The following is a 17,463-nucleotide window of genomic DNA, read 5'->3' as shown; positions in this document are numbered from 1 at the left end:
ATGACTTTCAAGTATGTTCATGAGCAGTCCCTGCAATCTGACCCAGGGACCACTTTTACTGGCTGCGTTGCTCAAGGGGTGACTTCGACAAACTTGGCTTGAGTTCCCTCTGAGTTCTCTCCTTGCAAATTTTATGAAAAAAAAAGGACATTTATTTCCAATCAATGTGTTCCAAACATCGCTTTTCTTCAGGCTTCTTGATTAAGGTCGAAAAATAGAAGCACACATGTTAGCGCCACCAGTCCATTCATTACAGCAAATGATCTCTGGCGAAAAACATCCTCCGTCTCATCTATGGTATATGTGATGAGGAGGTCGGCTGTTTCATTCCAATAATGTATCACCTAGCAGCCACCATTCATGTCTACTTGACTAAACTGTGCTGAGACAAACGTTGGAAAGTAATCTGATAATATGGTGGTCTCAATGAGGGCACTGGGGGATTAACGGACTTCTGCTGATTCTTCAGAGAAAAAACTCCTCAGTCATCAAACAAACTCTTTGCTCATAATGTTGCTAGTTAGAATATATGAATGTATGTATGCGGGATCAATGAGTGCACATTATTAATGCATAAGGATCCGCAATACAGTATATGTGGTGCACAGCTCCACTGCGACATTCTATATATAAGACTGTCAGTGGCATTTACAGTATTTCGAAATTAATTGAGTATTTACTGATGGTTCTCTGTTTATTTATTCAGTATTTTCTATACGTCACAGAGACTTCCACACAGGCAATGTAATGTATCCACCCTCCCATGCGAGGTACTTGAAAACCATATAGCAATAATCACCTACGTTCCCATTTTCCTCTTATGCAGCTGCAATGCCATTTATCTCCTCTTAACTTCCTTTGATAGGTCATTAAACCGGTCTTGGAGCTGTGAAGCAAAGCAGTGAATCATGTCGCAGGTTCCATCTGCTGGCATGCCTAATCTGGGGCAGAAGGGCCCAAGTACATATGGCTGCCATATAAAGTTTTATGTAATAATTGGCAGTGACGGAGCCATGAGCAGGATTCGCTGAAAATGAACTGATATCTGAGGGAGACAGCAGCAGAGTTGGATAAAGTGAGAGAGAGCTGGGCAAAGAATGAAAAGGGAGAAATATCGGTACATCTGCTGCAAATCCAAAAGCTTCTCTCAGATCTGCTGGCTTGTATATTTGCTCCAGATTTCAGAAATAACAGCAACGTGTACCTCTCATAAAGCCAAGTCATGGAACAAGAGGGGAAGCTGAATCAGCTTGTACCGGTATGAGTGGTGAGACCTGTCCCGCCACAACTTGTGCCTTTGCAGCGTCGAGGATTTGCAAAGTCAAAAGTTCTGCAAATCTGCCACAAAGCACTTATTGAATATCCGGTTGGAAAACATTTCTCAAGGATGTATGTGATTAGACAGAGGAAAGGAAGTGCTGTGCGGGGTTGGATTCTACATCGTCATTATACACGCATTCAGTTTCTCATTCTGAGACTACATGTTCACCCAGCGTGGCTCAAGACAAAAGGGAGCTGTAGGCAGGATTTTCTTTGAGGGCTCTCCTTACTTACTCAAACTATGGAACAAAACTATAAACTATATATTACATACTATAATTATACAGTATATATAACTATATAAAACTAATATGTGTTTGTGAGGGGAGTGAGAGAAGCACTGTATGTTTTGTTATTGGCTGTAATATCCACTCTAAAAAGGAAGCAGGGGCAAAATCTAAAGAGTAAAGTAACCACAATGTACACCTTTGTCACTTGGGGAGAAAGTACCAGACTCCATTTAAAAAATCATCCAATTTACTGAGTTGTTGAGTTAGGGGAAACTTTATACACTTTGTGAAACGCTGTCTGCATCAAATACTTAATTATTTGTCCCCTCTTGTGAATTCAGCAAAGTAATAGATGAAGTTATTCCTTTGTTTGTGTAAAGAATATTGTCTCTATTTTTTACATTGCTGTAACGAAGTGTAAGCTCAGTGTGTTTTGCATGCGTACCTGTAAACATGCATGACTGGGATTTAAAAATATGGGAATTTTTCCAGTGCCTTGCTCTGGGCCGTCCCACCAAAGTGACTCCAGTCAGAATCAGAAACCTGGTTGAAAGAGAAATACTGTGAACATCCCTGCAATATTAATATGAAAATACAAAAGGGCACATAAATGCAGCACTTAGTTTATGTATGCATTACTTTAAGGACATGTACACATCACTTAATCATTACAATTCAGTTGATTTTGAGAGAGGCGACTGTCAAGTGAGACACTAGATGCTTCAGCTAATGTTCTACATACTGCCACCTGCGGTACTGCAGAGGAACACAAGAAACACATCAAGTAGGAGGTTATGCTACCCGTCAAGGTAAGGTCATTTGTTTTTGCAGTACAGCAGGAGAGGAGGGTAAAATACAGGAGAATCACCTTTTACAAAATCATTTGAAAGAAGTAACATTTGAAATGATGGTAAATTTATGACATTTTACAAATACAGTAACTGCAATTTGATCTTTTGTCTCCCGCCTTGCGATTTTCATTCATCTGTGACCTTTTTTGAGGCGAGAAATCAACTGTGTCTATTTCAAAAATTTGCAGTTTCTGAAAGTTGATGACTAACAGAAGCTGAGAAGCTCTCCAAGGTCCAACAGGAGCTGCTAGCCGGCCAGCTGGCCAGTCGTGCTCACAGACCCCGTTTAGCCCACATTATGTACTACACACTGCAAGCTGCGTTCATTGGTAGTATAGTAGTAGGCTGTTCTGAATACAGCCTTTGACTGGCGTTACATGATCTATTGGGCTAACATTAGTTGGGACTGACTGCGCTTGCATCAAAATGCAGTTAATGCCTGCTAATGTCTGCATTTGTAAAGCTCTCATCGGACATCTCAAGCGCTCTTGAAGGGCCCTCTGGTGGCCACCGGGACCCTAAACAGGCGCATAGTTCGCTTATGCATGAAGCCAGCTCTGATTTTCTCAACTTACTGCTCCGTGATAGAACTAGAGTGAACGTGTAAAACGACCTCTTCTTTGAGGGAGTTGTCAGGATATTACCGTTGAAATGTTGGCAACATAATGAAGTCGTATGTATGAAACTGACAGAGTGGAATTCAACCTATAATACTCATATACAGTGCTGAACAGAGCATTTAAAAGTGCTGCCGTCAAGCCGAGCTCAGGCAAACCGACTGACTGCGTGTCAGAGGATCGAGACAGAGTGACTGACGATCAATTTGAGGGGAGCTGCCTATTCATGGCTAAATCATTATGATGAGCCCTTGAGGGCTGCGAAGGAGGAGACTCAGAGTAAAGCTTTGAATGAAGCTGTTATGAAGCGCTGTGCTGTAGCTTTCATCCACATTGCTTACTTTTTCAATTAAAGGAATCATTTTTAAAACACTGTTGGGTCATTAAACAAACCTTTCCAATGCCACGGTGCTTCTTTTCTCAGTGCTGTTTCACGCCGCTGCAGTATATCACACAAAAGCTTGACGTGTACATGATGTAATTAAACAAACTCCGACAATGCTTCCTTTACTTTAACCTCTTGTGTCTGTCTTGGTTGGCTTTAATTGCAATCGTCGGTGCGCAGGTGTTTTTTTTTACACACTTGAAATGTTGTTGAGTGTCGACACCTGTCACAGCCGTGATCAGGAGAGCGAGAGGTCACACTGACTCTCAGCAACATCATAACCTTTTACGGAAATCCTGGCAAACTTTTTTTCATTCCATGGTGCAACACAGACAAAATGCATCATATGTGTGTAATTAGTTCAAGTCACAGAGACATGGAGTGTACGACGAACCAACTGTATTTATGGCGACTGATTCCGCCAACTGATTCGTAAAGTTAATCTCATCAAAGTTGGAATTGCTTCTTAAATCACTTTGTGCCTTCTGTTCCCATTTGATTTCTTCAAGACTCATCTAAATACATGTTTTAATCAGATTAAAAAGCAATATCCAAAAAGCAGAAAGAGTAGCTAAAACCTTCTGAGCACGGTTGGTTTTGGATTGCACACTGTGTGTGTGTGTGTGTGTGTGTGTGTGTGTGTGTTTGTATTTTTTATTTATCTGCATGTGTTTTTTGGTAGATTTTTGCATTGAATTTATATGTTATTGAACAGATCTCAGATTCCAATTACAGCAGGCTTTTAGGGTTACGTTATTGAGACGATGAAGCCTTTTGTTTGTGCTCGATCTGATGGAGCTTTTGTTGCACTTTAAGTCACACACTTACTGTAATTGGGCTCATCATTCATATACTAACACTTGCATCATTAGATATATCTAAATTCGATCAAAATCTAATTCTGAGGAAATGCTTTTAGAACTATCAGTCAGTAATTAGGAAATTACATTTTCCCCTGTCTATAGACAGGAGAATTAGCTTTGTGCTCATTTCAGCAGTGCGGAGAGCGTAGACTCATCTGTATCCCATCTGAATGGGTACTGTGCATCTCTATGTATGCACACTCACACCTTCTAGGTAAAAGTGTGAGCACCTGTATCACACATCCAGCCGTGATGACAGATCAGCTTGCACATACATGTACGTTTGAGACCGAGCTTAATCCATATGGAAATCGTAACATCTGTGTGATTGGCAGAAAGAAAGGATGCTGCTAAAAATCACAGCTTCTGATTAAATTTGCATTAAAATGATTTAGAATTAAGCGATGCATCATCCATCCTGTGCCTTTCCAAGGAAAAACAGATCTGCTGAATTGCCTGGTATGAACTGCTTCTTTTCTAACAATAACATGTATAAATTTTTATGTAACTCTTAATACAGACAATTTTACCACACAAAGAAGCGTACTTACATGAACGCCCGATCACTGACTTTCAGTTGCGGGTTAGGCATTAACCACTGGCTCAGTAACAGCATAGCTTCTTTTGCATTTCAGACAGCTGAAGCAAACCTGGTGTTTTTATCCTCAGGGCAGGGATATTTGGTTTTTCTGTAACCCTCAGAGTAACAGAGATGCCTGTAATGTCTGTCTGTGGAGATGTTTTCTTGATGTGTGTCTCAGCGGGTGCAGAAGCAAACATCAAGAGCATCCGCACAAATAGTTTACTGACTCGTTTTAATATTTACGCAGTGGAACATATCTTTAACTGCAGTCGAAAACAACAAGGCTAGAATGATGCGCAGTTTAGCAAGTTGTGCTATTGGTTTATATAGTCCCTTGTGGGGTTTTTGTTTTTTTTTTCTTTCTCAAAAGGCAACTCTGTCTCCTGGAAATTTGCATTTAGTGAGTGACTGAGTGAAACACAGCATTTTTTGTACCCTGTTTAAGTCCCATCGAGGTAGACAAGGTGGATGGTCAGTGTACAAAGTGCAGAACGGTGCCGTGCAGAATCCAGGCTGAGGTTAGGCTTAGGCAGCAAAAGCACTTTAGTTAAGTTAAGGGAAAGATCGTGATTACTGCTTACTTCTTCTGCATTAAAATAGACCATTGTCTTTCTCTTCTCCTAAACATAGCCATAAAAAAGCTGAATAATGCCGCAGTCGCTACTAGTGGCTAGTATATTTTGGCAGAAAAACAACGAGTAGGTTGTCAGTAAAGATACAGTCAGTATCAACTAACTTTTGCAACTTTCCAGGTACGTTGAACGACATTTCCACATTATGTTAATAAAAAAACATAATTCAGTCGGCATCACTTTCTGTCTTGCTGTTGCTGACTATATATAAACGTTAAGAATTTGAGACAATGCTCGAAAAGGACCTTGAGCAATTTAAATGGCAACATACACAAACGCAGATGAAAATTCAACGACAGTGGTCAAAGAATATATTAAAAAAGCTAAGATTTTTGATATTAAGGACAGAGTGAAATAAAAGAAAAAAAAACAGAATGCAAAGCTTCTGCATCACCAAACTCATTAAACATGTGTATCATTGCGTTTTGCTGTTTTTAAATTAAATTTAAAGTGATTTTTCATGTCTGGATGCTCAGAACTATATATATATTATAAAAATACTCCAGTCTTTTGTTATTATTATCTGACAGATTAGACCACAGTGTGCACCACCAGATGCGTATTGTTTTCCCGCAAATGCATTTGATGAGTTAGAGTGGTGCTAATTTATGTGTTACGACGCCATAATTAATACTGTTTTACTTATAGCACTGATAGTGCGTAACTGTGGTGTGAGCAGGTGTTTTCTCATGTGATTATCAGGGAATTTGCACGTTGGAAGGTGAGGAACACAGCGATTGAGAGACGGGACCTGATCCGGAACCCGGTGCCACTCATGCCTGAGTTCCAGCGCAGCGTGCGCTTGCTGGGCCGCAGACCCACGACTCAGCAGTTCATCGACACCATCATTAAGAAATATGGGACCCACATTCTCATCTCAGCCACGCTGGGAGGTAAGAGAGGTTCACTGCCTTCATTTGCTCTCTTCCATGCTTGATTAACAGCTTTTACACACCGGTTTAAATGCTTTTTACGCATAGTTGTGGTTTGCTGACATGCTTCATGTCAATGAAATTACTTCATTGGTAAAGTTGTAAAGAACATTGTCAGAAGCCAAATTTTTTGGGCTGCAAATATGAATTGAGTTTGCCATTTTATGCAACTCTAAAACAAGCCAGAACCCTTTTAAACATGTGAATGAGTAAATATTTCTCTACTCATTTGTGCAAATAAATACCATTATTCAACGACATATGATTGTGCTGTGAAACTGGAACACCACGGTGTCCGCGATTACTCATCTGCCTGTTTGCAACAATGTCAAAACAGCTCAGCGAAGCAGTTCGGGGTCAAGCTGTTCTCCTGGGTGTTGAAAAACTCTCCCACAGCAAAGCTGCAGCCACATCGCGAGAGGGCTGGACAGAGCGGACCAGATACACAAACCAAATGACTTTCTTCCAAAGCGAGATAAAGGCAATTTAAAGTGAGCGCCAGTAGGCTTACTGAACCATTTCATAAGACATCTTGGTGCCAGAGCAGCACTTGCATCCATAAAGCAAAAAACGGACGAACAAAGAGCGGCACTGATGAATGAGCAGCAGTTTCCAGTCCATTTATTTGATGACAAAGTGCGTCCAAACATTTAGCATTTGGCCACACAAGCGAAAGTTTTAAGAGTCCAGGAGGGTCGGAATTTGTTGCTGTATGAGAAGTAAATTTAACAGAACGTAAGACCTGCATTTAAAAATATGGTAAAGGCTATATTCAGGTATGTGGATTTGTTAGTTGTCCAGGGTTAGTGATTGGACAGGTGGTCTTCTCGTCTGGCTTAAATGGATTTTTCCAGCAGGACAGTGACGCAAAATGTGCATCAAAGCTACTGTACGACAGCACTATCTTACATCGGCGGTGGCCAAAATCATGTGGGCTCATTTGACAAGTGAGATGTTAATTTCTTGTATGAGAAACGATCAGTCTGTATCTAGAATATAGCTGCACGCAGGTGGAAGAGGCATACGACCAGCATCGAATCAGCATCAGCATCAAATGTGAAATAAAGTGAGACAATGGTTCACTTGTTGCTGAAGAACACAACTTTATGAAACAAAAGTGGAAACGTGATTCGCTGTATTCAGAGAACACTGACATTACATGGTGGCAAAGCCAGCAGATCCACAGACAGTGTTATTCTGGAAGGTTAAACATTGCATAATGACTTTAACTTGTACACATAGCCGGTAGGTATTTTAGCTCTTGACCGTCCGTAGGCTGGCAGTCAAAAAATCAAAACTGACATGTTCCCACAGGCGATGTGAAGGGTTTTGCGATCCAAAAAACAGCCAGCTAGATTTCCGTTGCCACAGCGTGTGTTGCCCTCTGAGCAGAACTCTAAGAAAATTTCTTCCGGCCTTGTTTGCCGCCCCGAGCAACACTAGTTGCAAATAAGAACACCATGTGATTCGTCATTTCACGTTGTACAGCTGCGCGGTGTTCTTCCATCATGGGTAAATGGACAGAATGTGATAGGCTAACAACCTGCTGATGACAGGAGTCTTGGAAAGAAAATCATCTTCCGAAACAGCTGCCTCAATGCACAAGGCTCCAACAAAACGCAGCTTCAATTTCATTCCCAACTCCCAAGACCATTACAGCCATACATATGGTAATTGCATACTGTACATGCCAAATTTAACCTGAAGGTAATCTTCTTCATAAGTGTTTGTACTCATGGACCTTTCAGGTAAGTGGGGAAGGATGATTATCACATGGATTGCTCTGATTTATCTACAAGCACTGACTCAACAACAAATAATAGAAACACTTAGCACATTTCAGGTAATCTGTATAAGAGAAATAGTCCTTTTAGATATGACGCTGTATAGAAATGCATGTTTTATCAAGGAAACATTGTTGTTACTTTATGAAATGTTCCTTTTTATTTTGGTTATAATAAAGCATCCCTCCCAAAATAATGAGACTGTGAGAAAATGTATAGGTCACATAAAATTTCTAATTCCAAAAGCTCACTGTGGAAAGAGGAATAAATGCCTCTAATGAATGATCTCAGTATTTTGGATCTGCTTCCCAAAATAAAAGTTAAGCACCCCTGCTGTCCAAGTCTAAATATAAATGGCTTCTCCCTCGAATCTCTTATCTTATCTCAAGCTCCGAGGGACGCATGAAGGCAGCTAACTGTGATCACTTTGCCAATTGCATTTCAAAGATATAATTAGTAAGATAATCCGCTCTTTTACTCAGACCCTGTGTTATATAATTGTATGCATGAAACATTGCCAAGAAGTCACTCCAGTTGTGCAAAAATGATGTCTGTCACTGTGTAATCTCACCATCAAATGTCTTTGAGAGGTGCACATGGCACTTTTGGCATGTCTTTCCTCTCCTCAGCAACACTGTGCAGACATATTCCACCTTGTGAAGGGCTCATGGCATGAATGGAAAATGGTCTCAATAAAAATTGATAATGCCCGTCTCCTTTAAAAACAATCTGAGGCCGAAGGAAGAGATGCATCATTACAAGAAGGGAGAAGGAAGTAGGAGGCAACAGAAGGGGCAGGAAGGGGTAAACCTGCATGTTAAACAGAAGATGGATATAATGTGGCTACCAATATGTGGCATAGATGATAAATTCCTCAATTCACATTTTCCCGTTCCTGACTACAAACACATGTTGACTACAAAATCACCAGAACCATCAGTCGTTCCATATATAGAAATCTCTCCATTATTCCTGAAGTAATATTTGACAAAAAAAGGAGAAAGGTTTTCATGGTTCCAGGGTATTGCGTTGCTTTCAATCCAAAAGGTATCGCATTGGAGTCTATAACCAATGGGCTCGCACACTGATAAAGAGCCACCCTCCCACTCAACTCATAGTGTGACACAATGGAAGCTGCTGCTGACACTGACCCTGATGAAGACCCATGTGGCCACGTGTTCGCTCTTTTGAATACACATTGCAAGGAGTTTTAATCTTGCACAAACCTCACCAAGCGTGCCTTGTATTTGAAGGAGACCTGCATTTCACCTGTTTGTTTCAGACCATATTCTACATGCAATGAGCCCTTCAGGAGGACACTTGAAGCATGCAAAGAGAGCCTGAATGCGATCACCACAAAGACCCAGCAGCACTTCTTCTCCTTTGTCTTCACTGTACAGACATACTTGGACCTTGAAACTGCTCCCCTGGTTTCATGGTGTATATTTGATTTAACATTTAGCACAAAGGATAATTTGGGATTAATGATGAAAAGTGTCGAGACTATAGTGAATTTTGCATCTATTGAAGCCATAATTACATGCAGATATGTTCTGTTTCATAAAGAGTTACAACAGAGCCCTTTGTCTAATATTACAGAACAAATTCATTTTTGTATGTCAGCACTGATACTTCAACTAGAGCCGTAGATGCTTAAACATTTAACAGAAAAATGAAATCCAGTAGGAGCTGTGTTACATTTAAAAATTTTGCAGTCCACTTTATGTCAAACAGTAGGCTTTAATAATTAAGCTGAACGGTGCAGAGGAATATCAGGCGTGAAAGAGTCGCAGTGTCACACACACCACTCTGTAAGGTGATGAGTGCTCAGATGCTAATTTTGGAATTTGGAAACACAATATTGGACTGAAGCATGATATGAAGGTAAAATGTAATTAAGTGTGTCTAAGCTAGGGAGAATGCCGCTGCAACCGATGCACCAGGTGGCTAAAATTGGAAAATAGTTGAAAAAATAAATTGCCACAGAAATAATCACGGTATCATTTTCAACCGCAGCATCCCTCTTATTCTCATCGCATTGCATCACCTTACATGCTTCCTCTTTACATTTCTTGCCTTCCACTATTTTCCTAACCTCTGCCTCCTCTTCTCTATCTGTGAGTAATCATCACATTATCCTCAACCTTGAGCCCATTTTGTTTCAAGTTGTGGGTTGGCGCACGCTTATCTCAATCTTGGGTTTCCCCATTAAAGACCACAGTTATATGAACCAATAAATGTGCACACCAGACTAGTGATAAAGTACAGAGAAGAGGCTAATTATAAATAATCTTTAAGGCCCTACAGGTTGTGGTCTTGAGAGCCATTATACACTTGAGAGGGAAAAAGAGAATTCTCATTCTCACAGGAAACTTAAAGTTGAGTGGTCGAGCCTAAATAGCCCCACTAAACATCCCCGCTTCTCAACTACATAGAAATGGTTACAATGCAGAGCCACTGAGGCACGATTGTGTCATGTTTTTTTTTTTTTTGGTCTTTTTTTCCTTTCTGATTTTTCCTGGTTGTGCAAGGCAACAAATGCACATAATCTGGTGATCTTCAAGTGAAGTGACTGAAACATAATAGCGCAGGAAAATAAAGAGCAGGCACATTTATGTGCATACAGTATTTTTGGAAGCATCATATCAAGATAAAAGCCACCTTGTTATTTTACTTTGTCACTTAGTGCGGTCTTGATAACTGATTGAAATTGAAGTGACAAATACACAGTGTCACATGCATATTTTGGTCCACAAAAAGCTTTCATTTGCCAGGCGGTTTCAAAATGACTCATATGATCCTTTCAGGTCAGGTGTTTTGTGATCAGGCACCCCAACAGCAGGGGTCATCAACTATATTTGTTGAGAGCAGAGTTCTTCAAAGCAGACACCTCGGGGGCTGGATTTTCAAACAGAAGATGGAATTATTGTTTAGTATTTGCACTTTTTATGAGCCTCTATCAGTGTGGACAGAAAAACAAAAAAAAAAACCATGGAAAATTCATAATTTGATCTAGATACTTAACTAGAAAATGCTCTCAGACCTCAGCCAAGGAGGCAGTCAGTGCTCATTACAAAACCAACAGTTCAGCTACCAATGAATGAGTCCTTATCTCAACAAAAAACTAAGCAAACAAAAATACTCACCTTGGGACTCAATACAACAATTAGCCAAGAAAAATACACCCCGCTGACACCTCTTGCGTTTGCGTAGACAGGCTTAGTGATTCTCTCAGGACGCTGAGGGGTACCTTGTGCGTGATCACTCTCAGGATGGCCTGGGTTTCTTCCACGGTGAGTCACGTTAAAAGCGTGCCATTTTCTGAATTCATTAATATTCTGCAGGCTGGATGGGAGGCTTTCACTGCCTTCCAGTTAAAGGTACCCTGTGGAGTATTTGAGCACTAGTAGCCCTATGGAGTGATGGAGCGGGCCTCTGATTTATTTGCGTCATGCACACAATACGCGTATATGCTGATGGAAAGTCCTGGTGCCGGTTTCATGGTATTCTGCTGACTAATGCTAAGGCAATGAAGAGCAAGCAAACAAACTTTGATGGAAACAAAACACCGTTTAGAACATAAATTTAACAGCTTTGCAAGTAGGAGGAGGAAAGGATGCAAAAACCGAGAAAGCTCCACAGGGCGTCTTTAAGGTTTGGTCAAATTAAGGCAACTTAAACTACCTGATTGTGATTAAGGAAATAACATGATCATGGTTCAAGTTTTTGTGGAAAGATGACCTTCAAAGAAACAAAGATTAACTGCTGGGGTAGGGAGAGAGGACGAGTGCGAGCATGTTGACGTCCACTCTTTCTTCACCCCTGATACTAAATGCAACAGTAGAAGACGTTCGTTTGCAAAAAAAAAAAAAAAAAAAAAACAGATAAAAGTCTCAAAATGAATAAACCAACACCAGTTGATTCATATTCCTTGGAGGGCACAAAAGAGGAAAATAAATCAAAACGCAGTTATCTGTTTTTGCAAATGCTCTCCTGCCATTGCCATCGACTGTTTAAACAACTGACCAGTGCTGCTGTTTTTTTCTTAATCCTCTCAGCTGAGCATGCATCCCCGTCCTTTATCCCCTGTTTAAAACTAAAGCCCCAAGTTTAGCACGGTATTACGACAGGATTCTACAAATAAAGTGTGACCTTTTTATCAATTTATTATTTATTTTTTTTTTGGATTTCGCTGTCCCTCGGCTTCTTTTCAGGCCAAAAACAATGATGCCTGCGGTGCCTGGAAGCACCGGGCACCAGCACGCAGTGCTCAGAGAACAAAAAACTCTTTGTGACAATACTCTTTGTTTTTCTCTGGATTTATGGAGCCACTCTTTACTGAATATAAAGGCTTATATATTTCCCGTTGCCTGGGGAGAGGCACTGGCCCCGGGTGAAGCGAGGCAATGACTCACTAATTGCGCTGTGGTTGTTACACTTTAAAAAAGATTAATCAGATGTTATAGGTTCAAAGAATATTTAAGGAGCTGAACATGATTATATCTGATTTACTTACAAATAAGATAACAAAGTAACATCCATTTTAACTGTAAATTGGACCATGTTAATTCAAAACTCTTAGTTTGTAAATGGTTGGAAATAGGATAATGTAGTAATGCTCCATCCCAACAAGCACTTAAGAGAGGAGCAGTGCCAAGTTCTCTTACCACTGACTGACAGCATCTGCTTGAGATGTTTGAGGAAAAAAATGAACAATTAGCTGCCGCTTTTCTTCTGCCTGAACATTTCAGCTGAAGCTGGTTTCTGGCTTACGTGGATGCTTTAAAGGTGTGCATCAAGGGAGGTGGATTTTGAAGTGCAACATTACGACCCGAGCGCATCCTGGGTCCGCAGTGCGCGTGGGAGACTTGGAAGTTTGAACAGAGCAAACACATTTCAGTCCTCCCAACAAAAGACACCACCGCTGTGAGCAGGCGCTCCGGAACATCACTGAAGTTCTGAAGCCGAAGCTGGAAAACACATCAAAACAGTTTGACACGGACGCTTAACATCTCTCTCCGCCTCAGGCCACTGAGAATAATACTGTAGGTGTGGTATGTTTATTGACAACAGAATCCAAATCTTTCCGTGTGGCCGGGGTTTGAGAGCAAGCAGGCCCGTGTATAAATGTACAAATGAGGAGGGTGTTGCTGTCGGAAAAAAAAAAAAAAAAAAAGCGTGAAGGACAGATTTGCATTTTGCCAAAGCTGTGAGGAACATATTTCATCACATCTGTCATTCCCGCTCCCTCGTATGTTTGAAATCGGTTTTCCACTTCGAGTGAGAGCGCTGCTGCTTCACCGTGAATTCTGCGGTCTGGAGCATTCGAGTTGAGCGAGGGAAGAGATGCAAATGTTTACGAAAGCGTGGGAAGACAAATGACACAATTGAATTCACTGCGACTGCATTTTTGAAGAGGTTATTGTCCACATCGGGCTAAAGAGGGCTCTTGAAGGTATAATATGTAGCAATTCTGCATTAAAAGCCTTGAAAACAGCTGGACCTACTGTATGTTATATATTTTGTTGAGTTGTATACCTGCAGTGTTCAAACCCAGAGAAATCCATAATTTTATTCAAGGTATAGGTGCATTTCATTTTGTCATATATCTTTTATCCCTTCATAGTTGCTATAACTTTCAGGCAAACAAACTCCAGATGATTTGTCGAGTGAGAAAGGACGTGGACAAACAAGATTAAATGTATCATGACTAAAAATTTAAGATGGTACCGCGTCAGTGAACGGTTCAGCCTGTGTCACATCATCGTTTTCATTGGCAGTTGTGGTTGTTTAGTGATGAAGACAACAAATCTCACGATCCCACGACTTCACGGCGTCATCAAAGTACACCTTTAGTTTCCATTGTTTTGACTGAGGGACCCCCAACAGCAGAAATTACATACTGTACATTTAAAGTAAGACACTCGGTAACACGTAAGTAACCCGCTAACACACTCACAGCAGAAGATTAGCGAACACTATCTACCATCAGCTGCTGGTCCCACCAGATCAAGCAAGGCTGTATCAGTACAACTCCTGAGCGATGAGCCGCCGAATTAAGATTTCTCATGCAGGAGCTTTGAACGCTCATTTCCCTGCTACTCTCTGCTGAACACACAACCTATACGACTAGATCAGAGACCTTTCCAGCGCAACAGTCGTATGCGTTCAGCGCTGAGGAGGAAGAAGCAGTTTATTGAGCTGACTTGTGGTCACTGAAGCCTGAGGCTGCAGTTCGCGTGCAGAACGCTGGCTGGGCCTCGGGTTGTGGTGGAAGACTGGCCAGGGAAAGCTGTCGCCGCTACCTTTCGCCACATCACACTTGAAACTTTGTGTAGTCGCCATTGTCCTGCTGCCAACATAAAAAGTACAGGGCATAACTGGGCATTGAGAGCGTGGCTATCTCAAAGCAGCAGCCCCGCTCTCGGAATATCTCTTGCATAAAGCGGGGACAATCTAGTTATAGTTGAATAGAAAAGTGGTTCAATTCATTCCTCTGTTTATTTGTACGTGCTGCGTGTGTGCATTCATTATGTATTCTATTTTAGAAAGTCTATGCACCTGTTTTCAAGGGGAAAATCTTGTAGTAATCAATCAATTTATGATGTTTATCAAATTTTCTTGATTAACTTAAGAAAACAAAGTTTACATACATTGCCATAGTTGGGTTTTACTGCTCTCTACTGTAGTATGTTGTGAAGTGCACTGATTGTGTTGGCCTGAGGACAATCCTTTGTTTTTGCATTTACTATAAATAGAGAACAATATCTAATTACCATCATCATAAATTTGGGTCTCTTTCCCAAATCTGACCTCAGTTTGAACATATAGACGAATGAAGCATGATAGTTACTGACTGTATCTGTGCATGTACTCTATGAATCTATATGGTTTATGAAAGTATTTTGACAAAAAAAAAAAAAAAACAGCACAACAAAAACATCCATTAGCTTCTTTCATCTGCAGCGTAGAGAGCAGTATAGTTTAATGTTCTCCATAAAGTGACCCACATATGTACCATTAACACCAAATGGAGCACTCCCAGCTATTCCATTACTTTAAAACCCTACTTGAACTCCTAACCCTCATTGATATTGGCATGCATGCACCTAAAAGGAAAAGAAAAAAGAGACAAGATTCATATTCAGTAGATGCACACTTTCCAACCCATTCTCATTCCCAGGTCGTCAAATGATGACGCTTTGTCACACCCCTCCGCGTCTGCGCCAGGTGCCCTGAAGCATCCATATGAGACATGCTGGGCTTTAAACTAACTCCGACGTAAACCCGTCCGCCGTGAATGTATAAGACGCTCAGTGCAACTGCTACTCCAATGTTAAGGAAAAGGCTGCGTTTTCACGTTCACTCTCACTGATTTTGAGGGGAACTGGTACATTGTTTTTAAATACCTCTCAGCTGTAAACACATAAACCCTGCATGAGCTGATTAATTCTGGCAGCGTGCCAGCGAGGTGCCCTGTAATAATGTTACACAATGTATTACTTACAGAGAGGTGCACACAGATGAATTTTTTAAAGCCTCGGAGGTAATGATTTTGCCTGACCAGCAGCAATAACCACAAAATATTTATGTACAGAAGACCTCCTTTATGCCACACTAAGTTGCAATGGAGATTAAAAAAAGGGCATTGCAGCGGCTTAATGTGGCGCCATTATTCTTGTGCAGTAGTGTAAGTCAAGTGTGTGTAAGTAACTATGCTAACCCCCGAGGGAGAGGGAGCATGGTAGCGTCAGAGAATGGGGCCTCATCCCCTCAGTGCTTGTACTCTAACCAGGCATGAGACATTGGCCCTGACTTCTACCCACCCCTGGTCACGGTCACCACAAGTTAAGTGACCAACTCCAATGCATCGCCGGGGGCCGAATAACCATTCACATCACTAGGAACCTGAACATATGTGACACGCCGTTGAGCGACTTGCAGGCATATGGTTTGCCGTTTGAGCAGTAATCTTGGAAGGCAAGTGTGTGTGTGTGTGAGTGCGTGTGTGTGAGCTCGTGGAAATGAATTGGTGTTTGCTTGTTTGCTTTTTATGCGTCTGTTTCTGCTTGTAGGAGTGCGAGATGGAAAAATGGGATGTGTATAGAATGAGCCGCTCAACCCTTCATAGTGTGTCAACAGACAAACATATGACATGCAAATCAGGAAGATTGTCTGGTGCTCTGTAAATATTTGGCCCTGTTGCTGCTCTAAGCGTTCACATTCTTCCCCTTCAGCCGCTCACTGAAAGGTCAGTGGTTTCCGTTTAAATGCAGACCCTCCCCCCCGTACGCCTGCGGACATTCAAACTCGACACGCAGTCCATACTGTACACACGTGAGGTGACAGGTGAGGAGTTTTTGGGTTTTCATTTCTCACCTCTCCTATTTTAATTGTGAGCACAGAGCCGCGTTTATGGAGAGGGATTAGACACATGCTGATTTTTTTTTTTGTGTGCATAATCAGTTTTGTATTCACAGTAGTTGCGACCTCATTACAGTGGCAGTGATTTTGAATTCACATCACACAGGAAGTGGGAACTCTGCCTCTTTACTTCAGAAAATGAGGAAGGATTTCAGGTCTGCCCAAGTCTATGTTTGGGAGGCTTTGGCTTAATTCTGGCAGATAGTTATGTCGGTGTGACACCAACCAAATTCCAGCCAGATTGTAGTTGGTTTAAGCACAACAATTTGGTTATTTCAGTTATTCTGATCTCCCCTATTAGTGTTGAGTATTGGAAAATAGAAATGATTTAAATGGACACCTCTTCAGCCAGTGTGTTAGTAGGGTCAGTAATTTAATTTAACTGTGCACATAAATTTGGTCAGTCATCCAGATGAAATAGAAAAAAAAAAAAAAACGGTGGAAGTGTGGTAATCCAGGAACATGCCACACAATCCTACTGTACGGATAAACAGAGACAATCCTCCTCAAGGGGCTCCACATGGTTTTAACACCTACTGCAGCAGCTCTGCCCTACTCATCTCTGTTTTTTTTCCAATTTTCTCAACACTTATTAAATCTCTGCAATCGCTAATGTTGTTTTACTGTTTTATTGTAATGTGTTTTCTAGTCAGTTTGTCTTTTTTCTTCCTGGGGTGCATGTGAAAAAAAAAAAAATAAGATACCGGATGTGATATATTTGTTCTCCACAGGATAAAATTCCTGCGGCATTGGGGTAAAAATTCTATATCACTAGACCTCTCATGGAAATAATGCCATCCCAGTAGGGGTAAATCCGGGGACATTTCTGGGGACGGTGCCAG

At 41.1% G+C, this 17,463-nt stretch overlaps 1 protein-coding gene across 1 annotated transcript in view; it reads left to right on the top strand.

Moving 5' to 3' along the window:
• Positions 1–17,463, top strand: part of brinp1 (bone morphogenetic protein/retinoic acid inducible neural-specific 1) — an 86,001-nt gene that overhangs the window by 21,880 nt on the left and 46,658 nt on the right. Inside the window, exon 2 of the mRNA XM_041960531.1 lies at positions 6,184–6,374. Within this exon, the coding sequence (XP_041816465.1) occupies positions 6,184–6,374 (191 nt within the window). The remainder of the gene's footprint in view (positions 1–6,183; positions 6,375–17,463) is intronic.

Source organism: Chelmon rostratus, chromosome 19 (genome assembly GCF_017976325.1).
Source record: "Chelmon rostratus isolate fCheRos1 chromosome 19, fCheRos1.pri, whole genome shotgun sequence".
NCBI lineage: Eukaryota > Metazoa > Chordata > Actinopteri > Chaetodontiformes > Chaetodontidae > Chelmon > Chelmon rostratus.
Note: the sequence above shows the minus strand (reverse complement) of the source record. Positions and strands in the feature narration are given on the sequence as shown.